Genomic DNA, 18,987 nt, shown 5'->3' on the forward strand with positions numbered 1-18,987 from the left:
GCGATCGTCCCAGTATCAAACTGCCACTAGGCCCTCAGTTGGCTGTTGGGACTAAAGAGAGAGCAATATTTCCGATTCAGTGTTATTGGTCGATTCGTCATTCGATAGCTTTTCGATAGTCATTTTCGTACGACACGACCTACTCAAGTCTATTATTATCATATCACCTTAATGTCTCTAAAACTTTCATATCGGTTATCCTCATTCGCTTACTCTTTAGGTCTTATAGGTAGGTTACCTACCTATATTTTTTGAACAGGAATGAAATTCTGTGGAGTTCGATCAAAAACCTAGGTATTATTTGTATTAAATCTCAGTAGACATGTCTACCGTCAAGGTAGAGAAGTTGATGAGTTACAAGTACCCAGCGCCGGCCCGAACTAAATTTTAGAATGGAGCGAGATCCAATTATGGCGTCTCTCCTGTTTGCTCCTAATGATAATTATATACCTACCTATATCAATTGTGAGTGCAAAGTACGAGTGACCTACGTTCTTTACCATTTAGGCGCCCTCTAGGATTTGGCGCCTGGAGCGATTGCTCCGTTCGCCGTATGGGCGGGCCGGCCCTACAAGTACCTAAAGTCCTAAACAAGAAGAAGATGTTCTATTCCACGTGTAATATTTATTTTTTACACGTGATATTCAGTTCGTGTAATCTTATCTTTTTAAATGTTATCAAACACTTACCTACTTACAATAAGATATTATCTTTGTCGATGACAGATTAGTGCTGCAGTTTTTCTCACAGTCTGGTATTGGTAGGTATGCAATAACACAGTCAAATAAGACCCCGGCATATAAGTTTCACCAAAATGGCGGTCATCTGCGTTGGCAACTACCTTTTATGCGCAGGTACAATTATAAACCAAAGTCTTATACAAGTGCTCTGTTATGTATGTTGTGGCTCTCAAATTTTAATGTTTTGTTTATAGAATAAGCTCGCGCTTGACCACGATCTCTCCTGATGTAGATCGTAAATGGCGTAGATATATAGTTGGCATAGGTAGATGTGGCCTAAGGTAGGATGCGTTTGTCTAGAAAATGTCTATTCACTTTCATCCTAAAGATGTCCAGGTTGTAAGAAATACAAATCATTGACCTCGAGAAGGAGTTTCATACCCTAAAAACATAAAAGAAACAAAGAAGCATATGGCTTACTTAGTACGAGTTCTAGGGATGACATATGGATGGAAACCTACGGTGTCTTGCGGTGCGCTGGTAAAAAGATGACGGTGCGCTCTACAAAATATATTTTGTAAAATACCGAGGGACTAGAAAACTTCCTGCCGTCATGTCGTTCTTTATGTCGTCAAGGTGTTGCTATGGTTATTCATCTTACGTCGCTAACATCTGAAAATGGTCAACTTATAGGCCGCGTACTATACCCACTACATTTCCCAGTCACGATTTGGGATCAATCACTAAGTTCCAGGCTAGTATCTATTTAAGCAAAGTAATGATAATTATAAATGTATAGTAATCATTGTCTAATTGCATTTAAGGGGTATCGGCCATTGCGCAGAGATACGAAAACTACGAAGGGGAAGGGTACATAACAATCCTCAGCACATAAAAACTATACTCAACAACTAACACCATCTAACATTATTTACAATAACTAAGTAGCTATGGAGAACCACAATACAAATCCTAATAGGAAAAGGTAGAACGTTATCTACGAGTAGATTTAAACTATTGCTAAGTTTGCTAGACGTTCGGAGACACGTTCACAGATGGCGCTCCAAATTCGTAATACAAATTAATGAAAATAAATAGAGTTAGTGTAGGTAGTACCGTATTGCTTTTCGCTATTTAGGCTACCGTAGCGGTATTATACCTATACCTACCCAGTACCTACCTATGTATAGTTAAAATAAAATAACTTTGGTCTGTGCTTATAGATACGGAAAATCTTATAAAAATTAAACTCATAATAAGTACCTACTTAGTGGGTAAGACTCAGGATAGTACTTAGTACCTACGTAGGTCATTAGTGGGAATTCCATTTTCCTTCTACGTTTGGATATATCATCGAGAAAATTACTTTTCCTATTAAGTAGGTAATGAAAATAGGTAAATCTACGTAAAACTAGATGCTTTGATACTTGGTAAGAATCTAATTTATAAGGGAATTTTGCATTAAAAATGAAAACAAAGTTAACTTTATAATCAATAGTATTTAATAGTCAATTATGTCTAAAACTAAGTAACATAACATAGTGCTATTATTATTTAAAAAGAAATAAACAGACTTTGTAATAATATAATATTATTCATACTTAATACTGAGCTTCCATTATCATTAAAGATATCGGAGATTGATATTATTAAATATGTATTGGAATGGAATAGCATTATATTTTATTACAACACCCATTTCAGGTTTATATAAAGTTGAAATGCATTAAGATGTTTTACAAATACATATTTAAAAAAAATATATACCTACGGTCGAATTGAAAAACCTCCTCCTTTTTTTGAAGTCGGTTAAAAATGTACCTATTTGTGAATTATATTATTGCCATAGCCATAGCGTGCCATAGCGAAAACTTTTGAGTTCTTGAGTTGAGTGAGAAAAGAGTTGCCTGAACTTCATACATTTTTTGGCCCAGAATTTATGAATGAATGTCCAAATTAGTGTACTTTAATAAATAATAATATAAGATTAGACAGGTTTAGATTCAATTTGATTGACATATGCATAATCTGATAAGCTACACAAAGGATTTTGCGTCATTTATTTTTTTCTGTAACTGGGCCCAAAATGGTGGGTCTCCTTATCGAATATCCACAATATTTTAATTAATCACACCAATGCATCTTAATTTCTCCAGTGGATCCCTTCTCTACAATCAGAAATCCAGTCATACAAAAAAGAGAAAAAAAAAAAAACATTTTGCATTGCAAAATATAAATGTTGCGACTTTTAAAAAACCGCGCAGTACGCTCACTTTTGTTGTCGCAGCCATAACTTAATAAAGTCATGGCTGACTTAAAATAGGTAAATTCAAGCGCAAATCTATATAGCCTATTTATAAAACGTACGCATATTAAACCAAGAATCCATTGACCTCAAGATCTATTTTTAAATTGCCAACATCGGAATTGGTACGAGTAACTATAGCGTATTATGGTCGTCTATGGTCTTCACAATGAATCTTTTCATACAAGGCGTTCACTACACATACCCAACACGAATCTAAAATAATTATTGAATTATTTAAAAAGTGCAGTGCATCCGATTGGCATGTTTGGTTCCTCGTCTGGTTGACGTCGGCCCAAGTGACCAATTTCCCAATCTAACTATGCAGGGTAGAGGTAAGGAGATCCATTTTTATTTTTTAAATATGAAAACAATGACGGTCGAAATGCGTCAAATTAAGAGTGGCGCCACAATGGATAATGTTAGTAGGTACGCAAAATCATTTGAAACATTACATTAGAGCTTTTCTATATACAGATACACTAGTTTTTGTTTTATATCTCGGGAATTAATTAACGTATCGAAATAATTCTTTCACGAGTATTTTTTGTTTTCAACGGAGAGTACAGAAAGCATTTAAAAATAGTTAACATTATTCATTGCAAGACGGCCAAGAAGTCAAGAACGGATAAGAAAACGCCAAAAATTAGTTAGATGATTTACAAAACAGCCCACATTACTAATATAACGCCACTTCACCAAAAATATAGTTTTATTTTCACTCGGCCCTCCAATCCATCTACGTATAACTAATAAATGAATACCATAGGTAAGTTTACTAACGCTAGCACCATTCTAATAACATTTTAAAATCATTTAAATCTTCAGCTGGACTTTTTTCAATTTTTATCACTAAGACTCCTTACATCTACCCTCCATAGATCTGACAACAACCATATAAAAAATCTTCAACACGCTAGTCCGCCACCTTCGTTACGTTCCAATTCACGTCGCACATACTCGGCCTGTTTCTCTGACAGTCCCAAACGAGCCACTTCTTGTTCGAACTGAGTTTTGCCGCCGACGCCGACCAAGTATCCATTTAGTCTAGCTGCTAGGTGTGAGGTTTGCAGTTTTGAGGCATCGAGCCCCAAGCTCTTGCAGAGATCCTTGTGCCCTTGTAGTCTGTATTTTTGGTGGTAGCTGCGAAAAACATTCAAAAATTATATTTAGTACGTACACGGTTTTGTGTTCGAGATTCTTCTTACATTTTTGAGGTACTAGGTACTGATACGAGATGGCGTTACAGTCTCCTTGAAAATTATTTTTTTTGGTTTTGATATTGAATACTGAATGTAGCTACTTACCTAGGTCAAACTCGGTGTTCAATGTATATCAACAAACTTTGAAATGTACTGCTTTGTTATAAAATGTTATTTAAAACAAAAGATATAAGTACATTATCAAAATGGCATAAGTCAACCTACCTATTAATCAAAATTTTTATTAATTTAGGAACAAATTAATTAAAATTATTATACATGTCTCAAAAATTGAAATTACTAGCGATTTATACCCTAATTTTTAATTCGTTTGTTGTTAAACATTGCACAGCGCATTTGGCTTTAGTATAGTTAATTATAGACTATGGGAAACTTGAAATTACGAAGGTCAATAAGTAAGACTAGGTCAATAGCCTATTAAAGCTCCATATACCACGTGTATTGATTTTGATACTCGTACTTAGTACTTATTGATCTTGGGATCAAATCAATCACTCTTCATTGCGTTTCAATCAAAATGATTTATTCATAAAAGTAACTCTTTGGTCGTTTTAGTACTTTAGAAATGGATTTTTTGGCTTGTGGACTATTTTATCTATACTGATAATATAAAAACGTAAAGTTTGTGCTATTGTAGGGGCATTATTGTAATCTCTGGATCTACTGAACCGATTTAAATTCTTTTACTAGAAAACCACGTTATTTGTGAGTGTCATGGCCTATATTTTTTACCCGAATTCTCACGGGAACAGTTACTTTGTTTATAACTTATTTTAAGTAAAGTAGGTATAATAAGAAGATGGAAAAGTACTAGTAGGTATTAAATTAAATTTCCAACGAACTCTGCTTTAGACTGACCTTTTCCTTTTAGCACACCCAATAATGCAAGTCTTGCAAATTATTACAGTACATGGATGAAAGGAATACTAATGATAATAGGTGGAGGTTAATTGATACAATTGATAGTTTAAGGCTCCAACCCTGACATAATTATTGTAATATTAACAGTCGGTTTATGTTCAGTTCATTTAAATATTCATACATTGTTGCTATGTAGACATGCTTGATATTATCTATTATATCTATATATTGGATGCTATTGGATCAGCTGTTGTTATCAATTGTAAATTATAATACTGTATGATTTTAACTTTTTTTTAAAAAAGAGCAACTGTTAAGTTTCTTGTCGGTTCTTCTCAGTAGAACCTACCTTCCGCACCGGTGGTAAGTGTGTAAAAGTACTTGTAAACTGAGCCTACTTGAAATAAATGAACTTTTTAAAAATTGAATTATTTAAGTAACTTACTCTTCTGCGGGGTAGAAGACGCCGGCGGGGGCGATCTCTGTTCTGAGCTGACCGTTACACCTGACTTGCATGGATTTGTACGACGTCTCTGCAGCATCTCTCTGTTCTTCGTCGTGGTAAAGGATCAACGATTGGTACTGGAAATCAAAAACAATGCCTTTAACACACTCGCTGCGGTACAAGGTCAATTGATTATATTAAAGTGAGCGGATAATTGTGCCTCTGAGTAAACATAAAAATCGAAAATTGTTTGAATATTTGTAAGATAAATGAGATCAAAAACAATAAAAAAAATATTAGTAAATCCCAGTTTTTGTGGGTGTACAAAGGCAGCATTTAATATGGTCCCTATGTCTAAATATGTCCCTGTATCTCCGAAAGCATATGCAACGTTACATCTACGAATTGCTAGTGGTAGACAAATTGCATAATTCCTCGTCTGCGCGGTGCAGGGGTGCGAGGTATGACGTCAGAAGAAATAAGTGGGACTTCCTTTTGCAAATAATATCTATACGATATTTATAACGACTTTAAAATTGTTGATAGGCCACAGAATATACATATGTATATGTGTTGGGCTTGAAAGCGAAACAAACACTAACAAGTACATTTACCTACATTAGCTAGAAGGTGGCGTAGCATGCCTCGGAGGGGCCCTGTATTAATATTAGTTGGGGGCCCAAAATGAAGGGTATAACGAAGTCTCACAAAAAAATGCTTGCTTAAAAAATAGATGCAGCTTCAGCACGGTACAGAGATGCCAGGTATAACGTCAGAGGACAAAAAAGTGGGGCTTCTTTTCATAAATATCTAATATCCTTATCGATATCTATAATAACTTCTCGACCACTAACGATAAAATTCTTCTTATCAAAATAAAAAACAAAACAAAATAAATATCTTCATACTTTCTATAGCTATATTTTATCTAATCTAGAAACGTATTTCCAATGTCAACCTTAAATATAAAGCAAAGAAATAAAGATTGTATTATCTGCTAACATAGTAAAAATTGATAACATTCGAATGACACAGCTATGGTCGATATATCAACCTAAAGACCTACTAAGAATTAAGATTCTATTGTTCATTCTTTGATGAGCAAAGACAGCTTAGTAGTGAGATTTGATATAATCTTAGATTAGCAACAATCTTATATTAGTGATTAAGAAAAACTATTATAATGATACATTATTTACTCAAGTGCATAAAAATATCTTTTATTTTCTGTTCAATGAAATAGGTATTGTTTACTTAATTTCCAATATAAAGGTACCTACCTACTCGTAATATATGACAGGTTGATGGATTTCAGTTTTGAAAGTGGTTTTGTTTCGTTATTTTTGAGACATATACCTATATTTATTTAATTTATGTGCGAATCTTCCTACTCCGCGCCACAGAACAGTTTCCGTAGACGCGGCGCTTTCATTTGGTAATGCCGGTTTTATTTATTATCATTATTCATTAATGTAAGGCGCTGTAAATTATTTTAGCTCAGGTTTTAGCCGCGAGACTTCTTTCGTTGCGCGGAGTCTACGGGCGTGCGTGAGAAGTGAAAATATTTTTTATATTAATCTTAATAAAAAAATTATAAATAATCTAAATTGATTTCGTATTAAAGTTCGTCAATCAAAGTATTTTACACATTTTTTTTTAAATTTTATAGCGTGGCGTGTATTGAATGTTTACTTTTTTAATTTAGTAAAGTGAACATTGCGTATTAGTACAGACAGACACATCAATTTAATTTACCTATATTATACAGTATTGATGTCACGGATAGCCCAGTGAATATGACCTCTGCCTCCGATTCCGGAGGGCGTACGTTCGAATCCGGTCCGGGGCATGCACCTCTAACTTTTCAGTTAAATATGTGTATTTTAAGAAATTAAATATCACGTGTCTCAAACGGCGAAGGAAAAACATCGTGAGGAAACCTACATGCATGAGAATTTTCTTAATTCTCTACGTGTGTGAAGTCTGCCAATCCGCATTGGACTATTGGCCTAACCCCTCTCATTCTGAGAGGTGGCTCGTGCTCAGCAGTGAGCCAAAAATGTGTTCATAATGATGATGATAAATACAGTATTGATGTCTTAATTTCTTTTATACAAAGGTGAACTATTGATTTTTTTCAAAGGTTAGGTTTATTATCTTTTTTTTCCTCACCGACAAGAAAAAAAAAATACGTAGTAAGCTACCAACCTGTCTTTTTAGCTTGGTGGTGAGTCCATACTCGTGGTTCGCCCAGAACATGTCCAACAACTCCTGGTAATTGATGGTCTTTGGGTCGTAGTCCAGCTCGATGACTTCTGTATGGTCGCCACTATAAACATGTAAATAAAATCAAATCACTAACTTATATTACAAAAATTAATGTACCAAGGAAACTAAGCAGCGAAAAATCTATATATGTATTAAAAATTAATCTTGAATCTTCCTAAGCGCAAATCTCGAGAACAGCTGAACCGATTTCGCTAATTCTTTTTTTTTAGAATACTCCTTGAAGTACTAGGATATTCTTTTTTATATTTTTTTTATTCTTTACAAGTTAGCCCTTGACTACAATCTCACCTGATGGTAAGTGATGATGCAGTTTAAGATGGAAGCGGGCTAACTTGTTAGGAGAGGAAAATCCACACCCCTTTCTGTTTCTACACGGCATCGTACCGGAACGCTAAATCGCTTGGCGGTACGTCTTTGTCGGTAGGATGGTAAAACACCAGCCAGATCTGGACAAATTAAGAAAATCTCAATCTGCCCAACCGGGGATCGAACCCAGGACCTCCGTTTTGTAAATCCACCGCGCATACCACTGCGCAACGGAGGCCGTCAAAAGGATAGTTCTTACGGAGAGAAAAGTCTAAAAAAAATTTCTTCCATACAATTCGTATCTTCTACACAAAACTGAAAGGGGTCAAAGCGAAGCTTGTTTGAGTCCGCTAGTAATATTATGAAAATAAAATTACCTACTCAATTTTTAATAACCCACATAATATAATATTGAGTACTATTTTTATATTTCGTTTGCACGTTTTCGTGTTCACACAGTATTTTATTTGGATTTTAACGTCGCCTTGGCCTTGGTGGTTCGTAGACTTAACAACCTTGGCGCATTGATTCACGATGCCAAAATATGTAGACTACGTTCTTCACGAAAAAAAAAGACTTCCCGTTTGTAACCGGCTTCAATTCATACCGAGAACCGTAGTTAAGAAGGACAGATTACTGTAGACTCTTTTGTTATTGTATTGTTGTGCTGGCTTCAACTCATACCGAGATCCACAGTAAAGATAGACAGAGTATAATGGAGTCTATTATTATTGTATTGTTGGCTTCAACTCATACCGAGATCAGTACCCAGATAGACAGACTACAGTACTCTACTATTATTGTATTGTTGTACTCATTCCGAGATCCGTAGTAAAGATAGACAGAATATAGTGGAGTCTATTACTATTGTATTGTTGGCTTCAACTCATACCGAGATCCGTAGTAAAGATAGACAGAGTACAGTAGACTCTACTAATATTGTATTGTTGTACTGGCTTCAACTCATACCGAGATCCGTAGAGAAGATAGATAGACAGAGTACCTACCTAGTCAGTGGAGTAGACTCTACCATTATTTTTACGTTTAAGAAGTAGAATCTAGAGAACAATCATAATAATTTTAAAGCTAACTGCATTAGGTATGCAAAAAATCACTAATCATTATTTACCGTTCTTAGGTGATTCCGCTATTTCACTAATTACAATTGTCATTAGATGAAGGTACCTACATAAGAGTATTATGAATGTGCGTCTAATTGTCTATGAATCGTCAATTATCACCATCGCAAAAAAAATATCCACGTGGGTCTTGAAAGTTGACAAATCATCATTTATTTCATCATCGACATTTACGTATTGAATATTAATGTACCTTTTCTCTCGTACATAGGTAGCTTAGCATGATCCGAAATGAATATTGATAGAAATGATAATAAATAATTTAACCTACAATCAAATACAAATTACAGATTAATGAATAATATACAGATGGAGCGTACGGAACACGACGGTGTCGTAGCCGCTCCTAATACGACAAGTAATACATTCTTGAGTCAGTACGACACGAACCGTCGGATCAGTAATTTTCAATATTATTCAAAAAAAAAATGCCGTCTTATGTTTTTAAATATTTTAAAAACTGTTTACAAAAACTAAAAGGATATAAGATGGAGTAACTAAACGAAATAAGATGGAGTATTTTTTAAAGATAATTATTAATTTGTATTTAAAAAGTTTAACACTTACAACAATTACGTAAATTAATATAATTGTTGTAAGTGTTAAATTTTGGAATACAAATTATGAAAAAAGTTTGTATATGCGGTTGTCAAGGAGACGCGTGACGTTTTTTTTTTATTGCCTTCAGTACGTTGCTTGTAAAGACTCACTCTGGTTACACTGTGATAATAATATAATAATAAGAATAAGTACATAGCAAAAAAAACTATTTCGCAAGGCAAACCACGCTGCCGTTCTTTAAGATATGTAGGTATCATAAATATATCAAAAAGAGGCATATCGTAAGCATCCTTAAAAATTAAACCAACAAAATTTTATTTGACAGCAGAAGTAAGCAGTGGGTAGAACTTTCCTAGACGTGCTCTGTATTGTACAACTAGTCTTCCTAACAGAGTCTGTGTTGGCGTTACCGTTGATTGGAGTACGACTTTCTCTCCTTTGGCTACAAAAAAGTTTCTAATCTTTTTGACCTTTCCTTCATGTTACGCTATGGTCCTTTACGCTAAATTGTACCCCAACCTTATGTTACCTATTCTTAATTACGGTGTGCCGTGTGTTTACATTAAGTACGAAGGTGTATTCGATAATAGCAGTAGATAATCGGTACAAAAACAACACGTGTATTTATCAATAAACAGGTAGAATAGGTATAAATCCATTTATGCAAGCGCATAGGTATTTACTGTAATTTTAATAAAACGTGTAGATTTTGCCGGTCATCTTAACTTATTGATTATTTGTACGTTTAGTACAAATAGCCGCCGAAAATACTGGACCGAATTTTAAAATCATTTCACCACTGGAAAGTTACATTATCAGCGAGTAACACAGGGGATATTTTTATGCCCATATATCCACGGTAACAGGAACTATGCGGGTGAAAATGCGCAGTGCGCCCGCTAGTACCTGCCTATAAATATAAATCAAATACTAAATCACAATAATGGGACTCAGTAGCGTAACCAACACTTTTTTACTTCAAAGTTATTGCATGTAACCAGTGGTGTGCACTTTATAGATGCAAAAATGCAATGCCTACCCTGAGGACTCAGTTCAAACATGTATTGCAGAAGGTATGTTCCATTCGTTGGTACGTATAATGCATACCCTGATAAAAAACCTTGTGCACGCCACTGGGTGTAACTATACGGTAGTAGGGCGGAGAGCCTCGAAACCGAAAGGCTATGAGCTCAGAAGTAACCTCAAAAATAATTGCAAGGACCATTATTCTGTCGGTCCATCCAGTGAATAAGTGCGGGCCACAAATGCTTCAGTTACGCCACTAATGAGAATCCACATTTGAAATTACAAAGTTGTAATTATAATTAATCTCTAGCAGCTGGTGGTAAATTATATTAATTGTTTACTAATTAGAAATTCAATTCATGACTATCATTTAATTCAAGAATCCGTTGCGCAATAGAAATACGATACAATTACAAACGACAGATAAAATTTACAATATCATCAAATGCACGGTCATCGCTCGTATTCAATAACAATTTATTATTGGAAACGAGGAAATGCTGACTCGTCCATAACTTGAATTTACTTTTGCTTTAGGCTATAATATGTATACCTATGCATAATGTATATATTTTATTACAGGATTTACGACGGCCTCCGTCGCGCAGTGGTATGCGTATTGGATTGGTCCCTACCGGAAAAGATGTACTTACCGCCAAGTAATTTAGCGTTCCGGTACGATGTCACGTAGAAACCGAAAGTGTAGATTTTTATCCTACTCCTAACAAGTTAGCCCGCCTCCATCTTAGATTGCATCATCAGATGAGATTGTAGTCAAGGGATAACTAATAAAGTAAAAACAATGAAAAAAAGCAAAAAAAGGATGCTAAAGATTTGCTCGAAAAGCTTCACACCTAACATCAGGGTACTAGATTTTGTGAATAAAAAATAGGAACTAATGTCTACCATCGAGCAGAGGAAAGTGAGATTGGACTCCTACAGAGAGCTCAGATTTCGTTTTCAGTATTAATCTTACGAGAAAAGATAATGGACAAGAAAGCACCTAAATATCGTCAATGAGGGAAATGATTGGACGACATTAGAGAGTGGAACTCAACTAACCACAATTGAAGCGCGTTGTGGAAGGCAAGAAAGCTTATCGCATACTGGCTGTTAAACTTCAGGGAATGACGATGATTATATTTTATTATCACCATTAAAAATCTTTCGGAGCATTTTTTAACGCACATTTTGAAATATATATGAAATGCGTATAAGTCGTTACAGTTTAGTCTAATCGACGCGCGCTAAAAATATAATCTTCGCCTTGAGTAATATCGATCTGTCAACTGTGTGGTCTAGACAAAGAACTTCCCTGCGGATAGCGCACTATGTAGCCGTTTATTATTAAGATATAACTCGGGAATTGATGTACCTACTTATGAATAATGATACGAAGTGCGTATATTTAAAATATATTTATCATCATAATTATTAGCTTAGTAGGTACATGAGCTTCCAATTATAAATTATAAAAGCACATTAAAACCCATTTTAACGGTCCACTACAGAATATAAATATTATGAGTTTTAAATTTTCAAGGTTAAGAAAAATCGAAAATCATTGTAAACTTTAAAGGTATAAAAATTTTAATTTTTCCTCATCATTTACGAGCATGACCGTTAACCTTTTGCTCTAAAATTGTTGTTGTTTTGGAGGTAATCTCCACCAAATATGACTCCGTGTGTCATCCCTTACGAGTTAGTCCTCATTTGCACGAAAGTTTTTTAGACAGAAAGTAAGACAAGAAAGAAAGCTCTCGTGCGAATGAGGGCTTATGAGTTCATCTGACGCACTTGAGTAAGTTCTGTTGTTTTCGTCTCCCATATCACACACTAGGTTACATTTTTAACTTACATGTTCCTATAATGTGGGTTCTTCGAAGTGCCGCCTGAGTAGCCAACTCTGGTGCGAATGATGCCGAGTGTAGCGCCAAACAGAGAATCGTTCGACCAGAAACAGCCCATGCCGAATGTCGCTTTCTTTGTAGGTATGTCAACATCATGGAGAAGTGTGGCCTGGAACAAAAAAAAAGTTATATGGAATTAGGTACGTACTAATGCTCATAATTTTGAAAAGATACGTGCTGAGGATGTCTTGTGATGATGTACTTACCGAAAGGATAGCGGGAGTCAGTCATAGTCTATCACCGATTACCTACCTTCTACTACTCTATCTACCTATCTACCTACTCTACCTACTCCTCTCTATCTACCTATCTACCTACTCTAACTACTCTACTACTCTATCTACCTATCTCATCAAAACTCCAGACGCAAAGTTGAAAAGAAAATGGGTCAATAATCTACATCGAATTTTAACATAGTTTGAAACGTTAAAAATCTCTTTTTAACTAAAATTCTGACTATATGAGTTTGGAGTATCTACATTTTAAACTATTGTTTGGAATATCTTAATTTTAAATTAAGACATATTATTATTATCTACACATACACACTGTGTTATTTATCAGTTATGACGAATAATTAATCCAAACTCAATGACAAGACTTGCGGATAAGAAAGCATTGTCATCCAAACAACGGATCTTTTGTATCATGACTTGAACTTCAATTGCTCAATTATATTGTCAGCTATCTAAAGGTCACTGATAAAGAAACTGCGTTTTAGTTTATCAGAGTCCCACAGCCCCATTTTTGGCAAACAATTGTCAGGCCAATATTATCGATCAGAACCACTTTTAAATTCACATTGACAAAACATTTTAGAATTTAAATTATCGTGAGTGTTATTCATATTAATTGATTATGAAACATGGCTAAAACTCACGTGATATTACGTCGGAGTATGCCCGACTAGTTTCGAACCCATACGGGGCTCTTAGTTATGAGCTGGTTCTTGCATCGACCTAATATCACGTGAGTTTTAGCCGTGTTTCATAATCAATTAATTTGACAAAACATTTTATTTTAATAAACCTATTTGTTATCGTTCGACTATTTATTACTAGTACTACTAGATACTAGCTTACAAAATAAAAATATTCTAACCTCAATGCCGATTTTTTCATTATCAAAGGATAATTAGGCCATTAAGGTACGTAGGTACAGTAAATACCTATTATTGTAAAAGGACATGATGTACTTATATTTAATATGTTTGTATGTAGGTACTTAGTAAATCACTGAAATATTCGAATATTGCAAATATCAAAATAAAAGCAGATATGCAATGGGTAATATTTATGACCATATATTTTCCATCTCTATGTTTCTTATCTCGCAGTTATCCTGTTTTTTTTTTGTAAGTCGGTGACAATAGCAAGCACTTTATGTTTATACTGAAAAATAGTCAATCTGAGGCACAGAATATAAAGTAGTACAAGACTGAGGTCAGTTGATTGATAGTCTCAATTTTGATTGCAAGCGACCATGGGTTGGGGCTATTTCGGTGTGATCAATTTGCTTACCTCGCTTCCTTTGACGCATGAATTTGGATTACGAGGATGTTGAGTTTAATTTTTTACGTGGTCGATTCAGTGGCGTAACCATAGCATTCGAGACGCATGGAATATTCTTTATAGATGGGGCCCGCAAAATTTCCACGTGCTTAGTAATTTAATTTTAATAAGTTTTAGTGAATTTTAAATAATATGGTTCCTACGCATACCTCACTAATCAATATTGCGGGGACGTGATCGATACTTAAATTAAAATACATGATTATATATATTATAAAAAAACACGATTGTCTCATGAAAATATTAAATATAAGGGATTATTCTCGAAAATAAAAATGAGATCTAGAGTTTTGGAATTTTGATTGCATTAAATATTTGTTTACACATTATATTCATTTTAGACTCACTCAGTGGCGTAACTATACCATGTGAGGGCCGTGGCAAAATCATTGGGTTGATCAGATCAGATCAGAAAAATATTCAGATACGTTCCTACCTACTTATATGTTTTTTTAGATGTCAGATTACTTTCGAGCTAGCTCACTTTCCCTATAGGTAGTTAGGTACGCCACTGGAAAAAGAAACACAATCTTCTGCCTGCGGATTCAGAGTAGGTACCTATATAATATGTAAAGTAAGCTAAGTAATATCAAAACTACACTTTTGAAAACTTTGGTAATTAAGCGAATACCTATGTAATTAATAAACACAATACCCGTGTATTAAATTATTAATATAAAAAAAAATTTGGCTCTTCGGAATCAACCCTCATTGCTTTTTGTGGGTCAATAGGTATATAATCTTTTTTTGTAGGTTAGGTAGGGTAGGTAGGCCTACCCTACCTAACCTACAAAAAAAGATGACAAAAATATTTTCTTAAGACCACAGATAAAAAGAATAATATGCAGATAGAGCGCACGGAACACGACGGTGTCGTAGCCGTTCCAAATATAAAATTCAAAAAGGAATACATTCTCGAGTCAGTACGACACGAAGCGTCGCATCAGTAATTTTTAAATTTTCCATATTATTCAAAAACTATTCACTAAAACTAAAGAAATAAAATGGAGTTTTTTATTGATTACTTACTACCTATATTAATTAACGTAACTGTTGTTAGTAATAAATTTTGAAATACAAATTATGAAAAAAAGTTTGTATTTGCGGATGTCAAGGAGTTTTATGGGTTTCACTGGCTTCACCACGCTGCTCGTAAGGTCTCACTATGGACATTTTTTATTCTGTGCTTAAGACCGTCACTTTACACTAAGTGCATGTAAATGTATTTAAACGTCAAAAGTACTATTGTTTTTGAAAAAAAATGTATGTAGATGGGAATTTTTTATCGCGACGCGACGTTAAAAACTATAGCAAACATTTGGACTAAGGTCCCAAAAAACCAATACTCACGTTCGTCGGAGGCTTCATGGTGCAGATTCTTCTTATCAAACTCAACATACACGAGGTAACACGAGATTACTAATTGGGAAAACAATTTTCCGGCGTTCAACCTTTGAATGGGTTTTAACGTAACAATAATTACGATACGAGTGAAGCCGAGACGCGTCGACTCAATGTGGCGGTCCGGCGAACACTGTCATTAAAATATTCTAGCTATCAAATCAAATGCGACCTACGTAGTAGAATACGCAGACGCGATGGATGTGACGTTGACATTGAAAACTACGTACAGTAAACTAGCCTTAACTATCCGTGAGAATACGAGGATAAAGACCCTATGACTTTCACAAATAACGTTAAAAGAATTTTCAGAATCGGTTCAGTAGATCCAGAAATTACCCTCCTACAATACAGCAAACCTTACCACTTTATAATATTAGTAAGTATAGATATCCTAGTTACAGAACCTGTGATCAGATTAGCCTACAAGCTATATGCATATAAGCAATTGCTTAGGGCATCTAATCTAGGCAGTGGCGTAGCTAGGTAACCAAAGGTCAATCCCACAAAAATCGGATCAGTAGTTTTAAATAAATGGCAAAAACATGCGGATCGAATACAAAACCTTTTTAATGAAATCAGTTAAAAACAACGACAATTTTATAAACACAATACCTAATTACGACTAATTATTGGAGCCACTTTCATCTCGTTGATGATGCAATATTATACGCAGTTTGCAAGACGCGCTAGTTTGACAACCTCTCAGGTGCAATTGGAATTTGGATATAGTGCTCAACAGAGAAGTTCTGGCTACGATTCTCAGTTCTGGTCAGTTTAGGATTTTATATTTTTCAAGGTTCAGGTCTGGTCTAGTAGAGCCCGCTTAAGACGATCATTATCAAAGGCATCGGCCGTGGCTAGATACCCTACCGGCAAAGACGTACCGCCAAGCGATTTAGTTTCGATAAGATGCGTAGAATAAACTTGTACCTCTTCCAAGCAATGGCGTAGCTACCTAGGGGCTAGGGCCGGGGCCCTTAAGCTCAGAGGACCCTGGGGCACTTCCTGGAAAATTCCTTCCTGGGAATCCTTACCAGAATATCGCGATCGAACTGAACTTAGAAAATTTGTACATATAAATATATAATTGTACACATTTTTACTTGATAAAACTCAACCAGTTTAGATAGTAGTGGGGTCCTATTTTTTTCATTTGCACCAGGGCCCTTGGTTACCTAGCTACGCCACTGCTTCCAAGTAACACTTCCTACTGTATCGTCAACATCAGGTGAAATCGCAGTCAAGGGTGACGTGTCATTGAATAAAAATAAATACGCACTAACGGACTATTGAAATCTTGTCAGAATCCTGTTTAAGCGGATGACATTTTTTTCTGGTAAGTAATTATTGTCAGTTAATTTTAATTACTGAAGGAGACAGAAGAGCGAACGTTGCTGGTTGGTCTACTTATCTTATGTAGGCGGTAGGTACCTACATATAAAAAAATACACATGAACCTCCTCCTTTTTGGAAGGCGGTTAAAAACTAGCAGACAGCCGCGAATTAGTTCGCGTGAAGTGATGTTTTTCAAAAATCCTCCGGAAAACCGAATTTTTAACCCATGTGTTATTCCAGGATGTACTTAATCTATATCTATTCCAAATTGGTTTAGTATTAGGTAGTTCGAACTAGGCCTAAGAGTAGGTGACATTAACACAATGTACCTACCTACACAATAGAGATCATCATTATCAGCCCATGGGCGTCTACTGTTGGACGAGACGAGACCTCTTGCATGGACCTTTAAGCACAACGATTTCCTGCAATCCGCTTGGTGCACCTAGTGGGGGGTCGACCAACACTGCGCTTTCTGGTACGGGGTCGGGATATGATAAATTAATTCATTTATTTTTTATTTATGTACTATAACAATTAATAAAATTGCTGTTCGCCTTGCTAAAATTCGGAATTAGTTTGGCCTAATTCAATGTTGGTATTGTTTCTGTTATTAAAGGAGTAGTTTAAATACAAAAGAAAGTAGAACCCCAAAGGAATAACCTACTTTATAAGAAAAAACTTGAATAGGTCCATATTCGGGAGTGTTTCACCTTCACCTTGACCGCTCACGGCTCACCACAAAATTACGTAACGCAGAACCTGTTCGCTCTTCGTTAACTTGCTTGTTTACTAAATAGGTATATAAAACGAACTTGAACTAGAACTACTTCAATTACCGACTTGTAAAATTGGTAGGTAGGTACCTTATCTTAAGGAAAACAATGAATACTGAATTAGATACTGCTGTCTTCATATATTTCTGCATATGAACGACTAAAATACTAAAGTACTCCGAACTAGGCCTAAGAAACTGCATGAAAATCCGTTTAGAACGTAAGTAGGTAGGTGGTTCCAGACAAATAAACATACAGACAAAATTTTCTACTCGTTTTGGTTTATTGTTGATTATACTTGCTCTGTTAACTACTTTGGTAATTTTATAAGTAGGTTATGCTCCTCACCATCCGATAAGCCCGATTTAAGATAAAATGAAGCTGGACCTAGCGAACCTACTATAATCGCATTTTAATCATATATTATGAATTAAACAATATATTTTACTCGTATACATATTTGTAATGTGCTTGTCAAGACCTTTCATTTGATACCAGACACGTGAGATTGTCTCAGTTAAATTTTTTTGAGGTTAGAATCTGAGGTTTAAATTCTGTTTCGTCTGTTTAAGTCTAAGGTTAATATACAAGATGTTGATAAAATTTATATAGCCTGTTACCCGAGCTATTATTAGGAATCTTTTGGCAGCTCATTCAGTAAAATCGGTACAGTAGTTTATGCGCTACGGTAGAACATACACGCATAAATACATAGACTGCCAAATTCATAACCCTTCCATTTGGCTTCACCGTAGTTGGGTAAAAATAAATACATAATATCTTGTTTATTTCAACTTATTTTTATTGCCTCTCTACCATTGACCTCTTATAATAAAAGGACGCACAATAGAAAATTTTACTTAAAAACTGGTCAATTTTGCTTTGACAGTTTTAGAATTATTTGTAAAGAAAATTATACCTAAAGGACTTTAAATATAGTTCAATATTCAATAAACACAAATTCAGAACAAATTCAACCGTAAGAATTGAGATTAAGGTTGACTTTGCAAATGCGACTACTTGAATTGAGTGCTAAAAAGTTGGTTTGGCACTCTTTGAGTGGGAACGTTTTTTGGTCGCTGATTGTGCGTCTACTTTTTAATAGGAGATCGATGCTCTTTACCTATAACTAATTAGTAAGTAATACTTTTTAATT

At 35.0% G+C, this 18,987-nt stretch overlaps 1 protein-coding gene across 1 annotated transcript; it reads right to left on the reverse strand.

Moving 5' to 3' along the window:
• Positions 1 to 2,169: 2,169 nt before the first annotated feature.
• Positions 2,170 to 16,020, reverse strand: LOC112051793 (peptide methionine sulfoxide reductase). Its single transcript, XM_024090587.2, has 5 exons — positions 15,667 to 16,020; positions 12,694 to 12,854; positions 7,723 to 7,843; positions 5,515 to 5,651; positions 2,170 to 4,128 (listed from the first exon to the last, which is right to left on the reverse strand). Exons 1-5 carry the CDS (start codon positions 15,712 to 15,714, stop codon positions 3,894 to 3,896), a joined length of 702 nt encoding a protein of 233 aa, XP_023946355.1. The 5' UTR covers positions 15,715 to 16,020; the 3' UTR covers positions 2,170 to 3,893.
• Positions 16,021 to 18,987: the final 2,967 nt, after the last annotated feature.

This window comes from Bicyclus anynana, chromosome 15 (genome assembly GCF_947172395.1).
Source record: "Bicyclus anynana chromosome 15, ilBicAnyn1.1, whole genome shotgun sequence".
Taxonomy (NCBI): domain Eukaryota; kingdom Metazoa; phylum Arthropoda; class Insecta; order Lepidoptera; family Nymphalidae; genus Bicyclus; species Bicyclus anynana.

Coding starts and splice junctions, on each gene's coding strand:
- LOC112051793 (XM_024090587.2), bottom strand. CDS start 15,714: ATGTTGAGTTTGATAAGAAGAATCTGCACCATGAAGCCTCCGACGAAC. Junction 12,855..15,666: donor CCATGAAGCCTCCGACGAAC/GTGAGTATTGGT, acceptor TTTTTGTTCCAG/GCCACACTTCTCCATGATGT. Junction 5,652..7,722: donor CCACCAAGCTAAAAAGACAG/GTTGGTAGCTTA, acceptor TTTGATTTCCAG/TACCAATCGTTGATCCTTTA.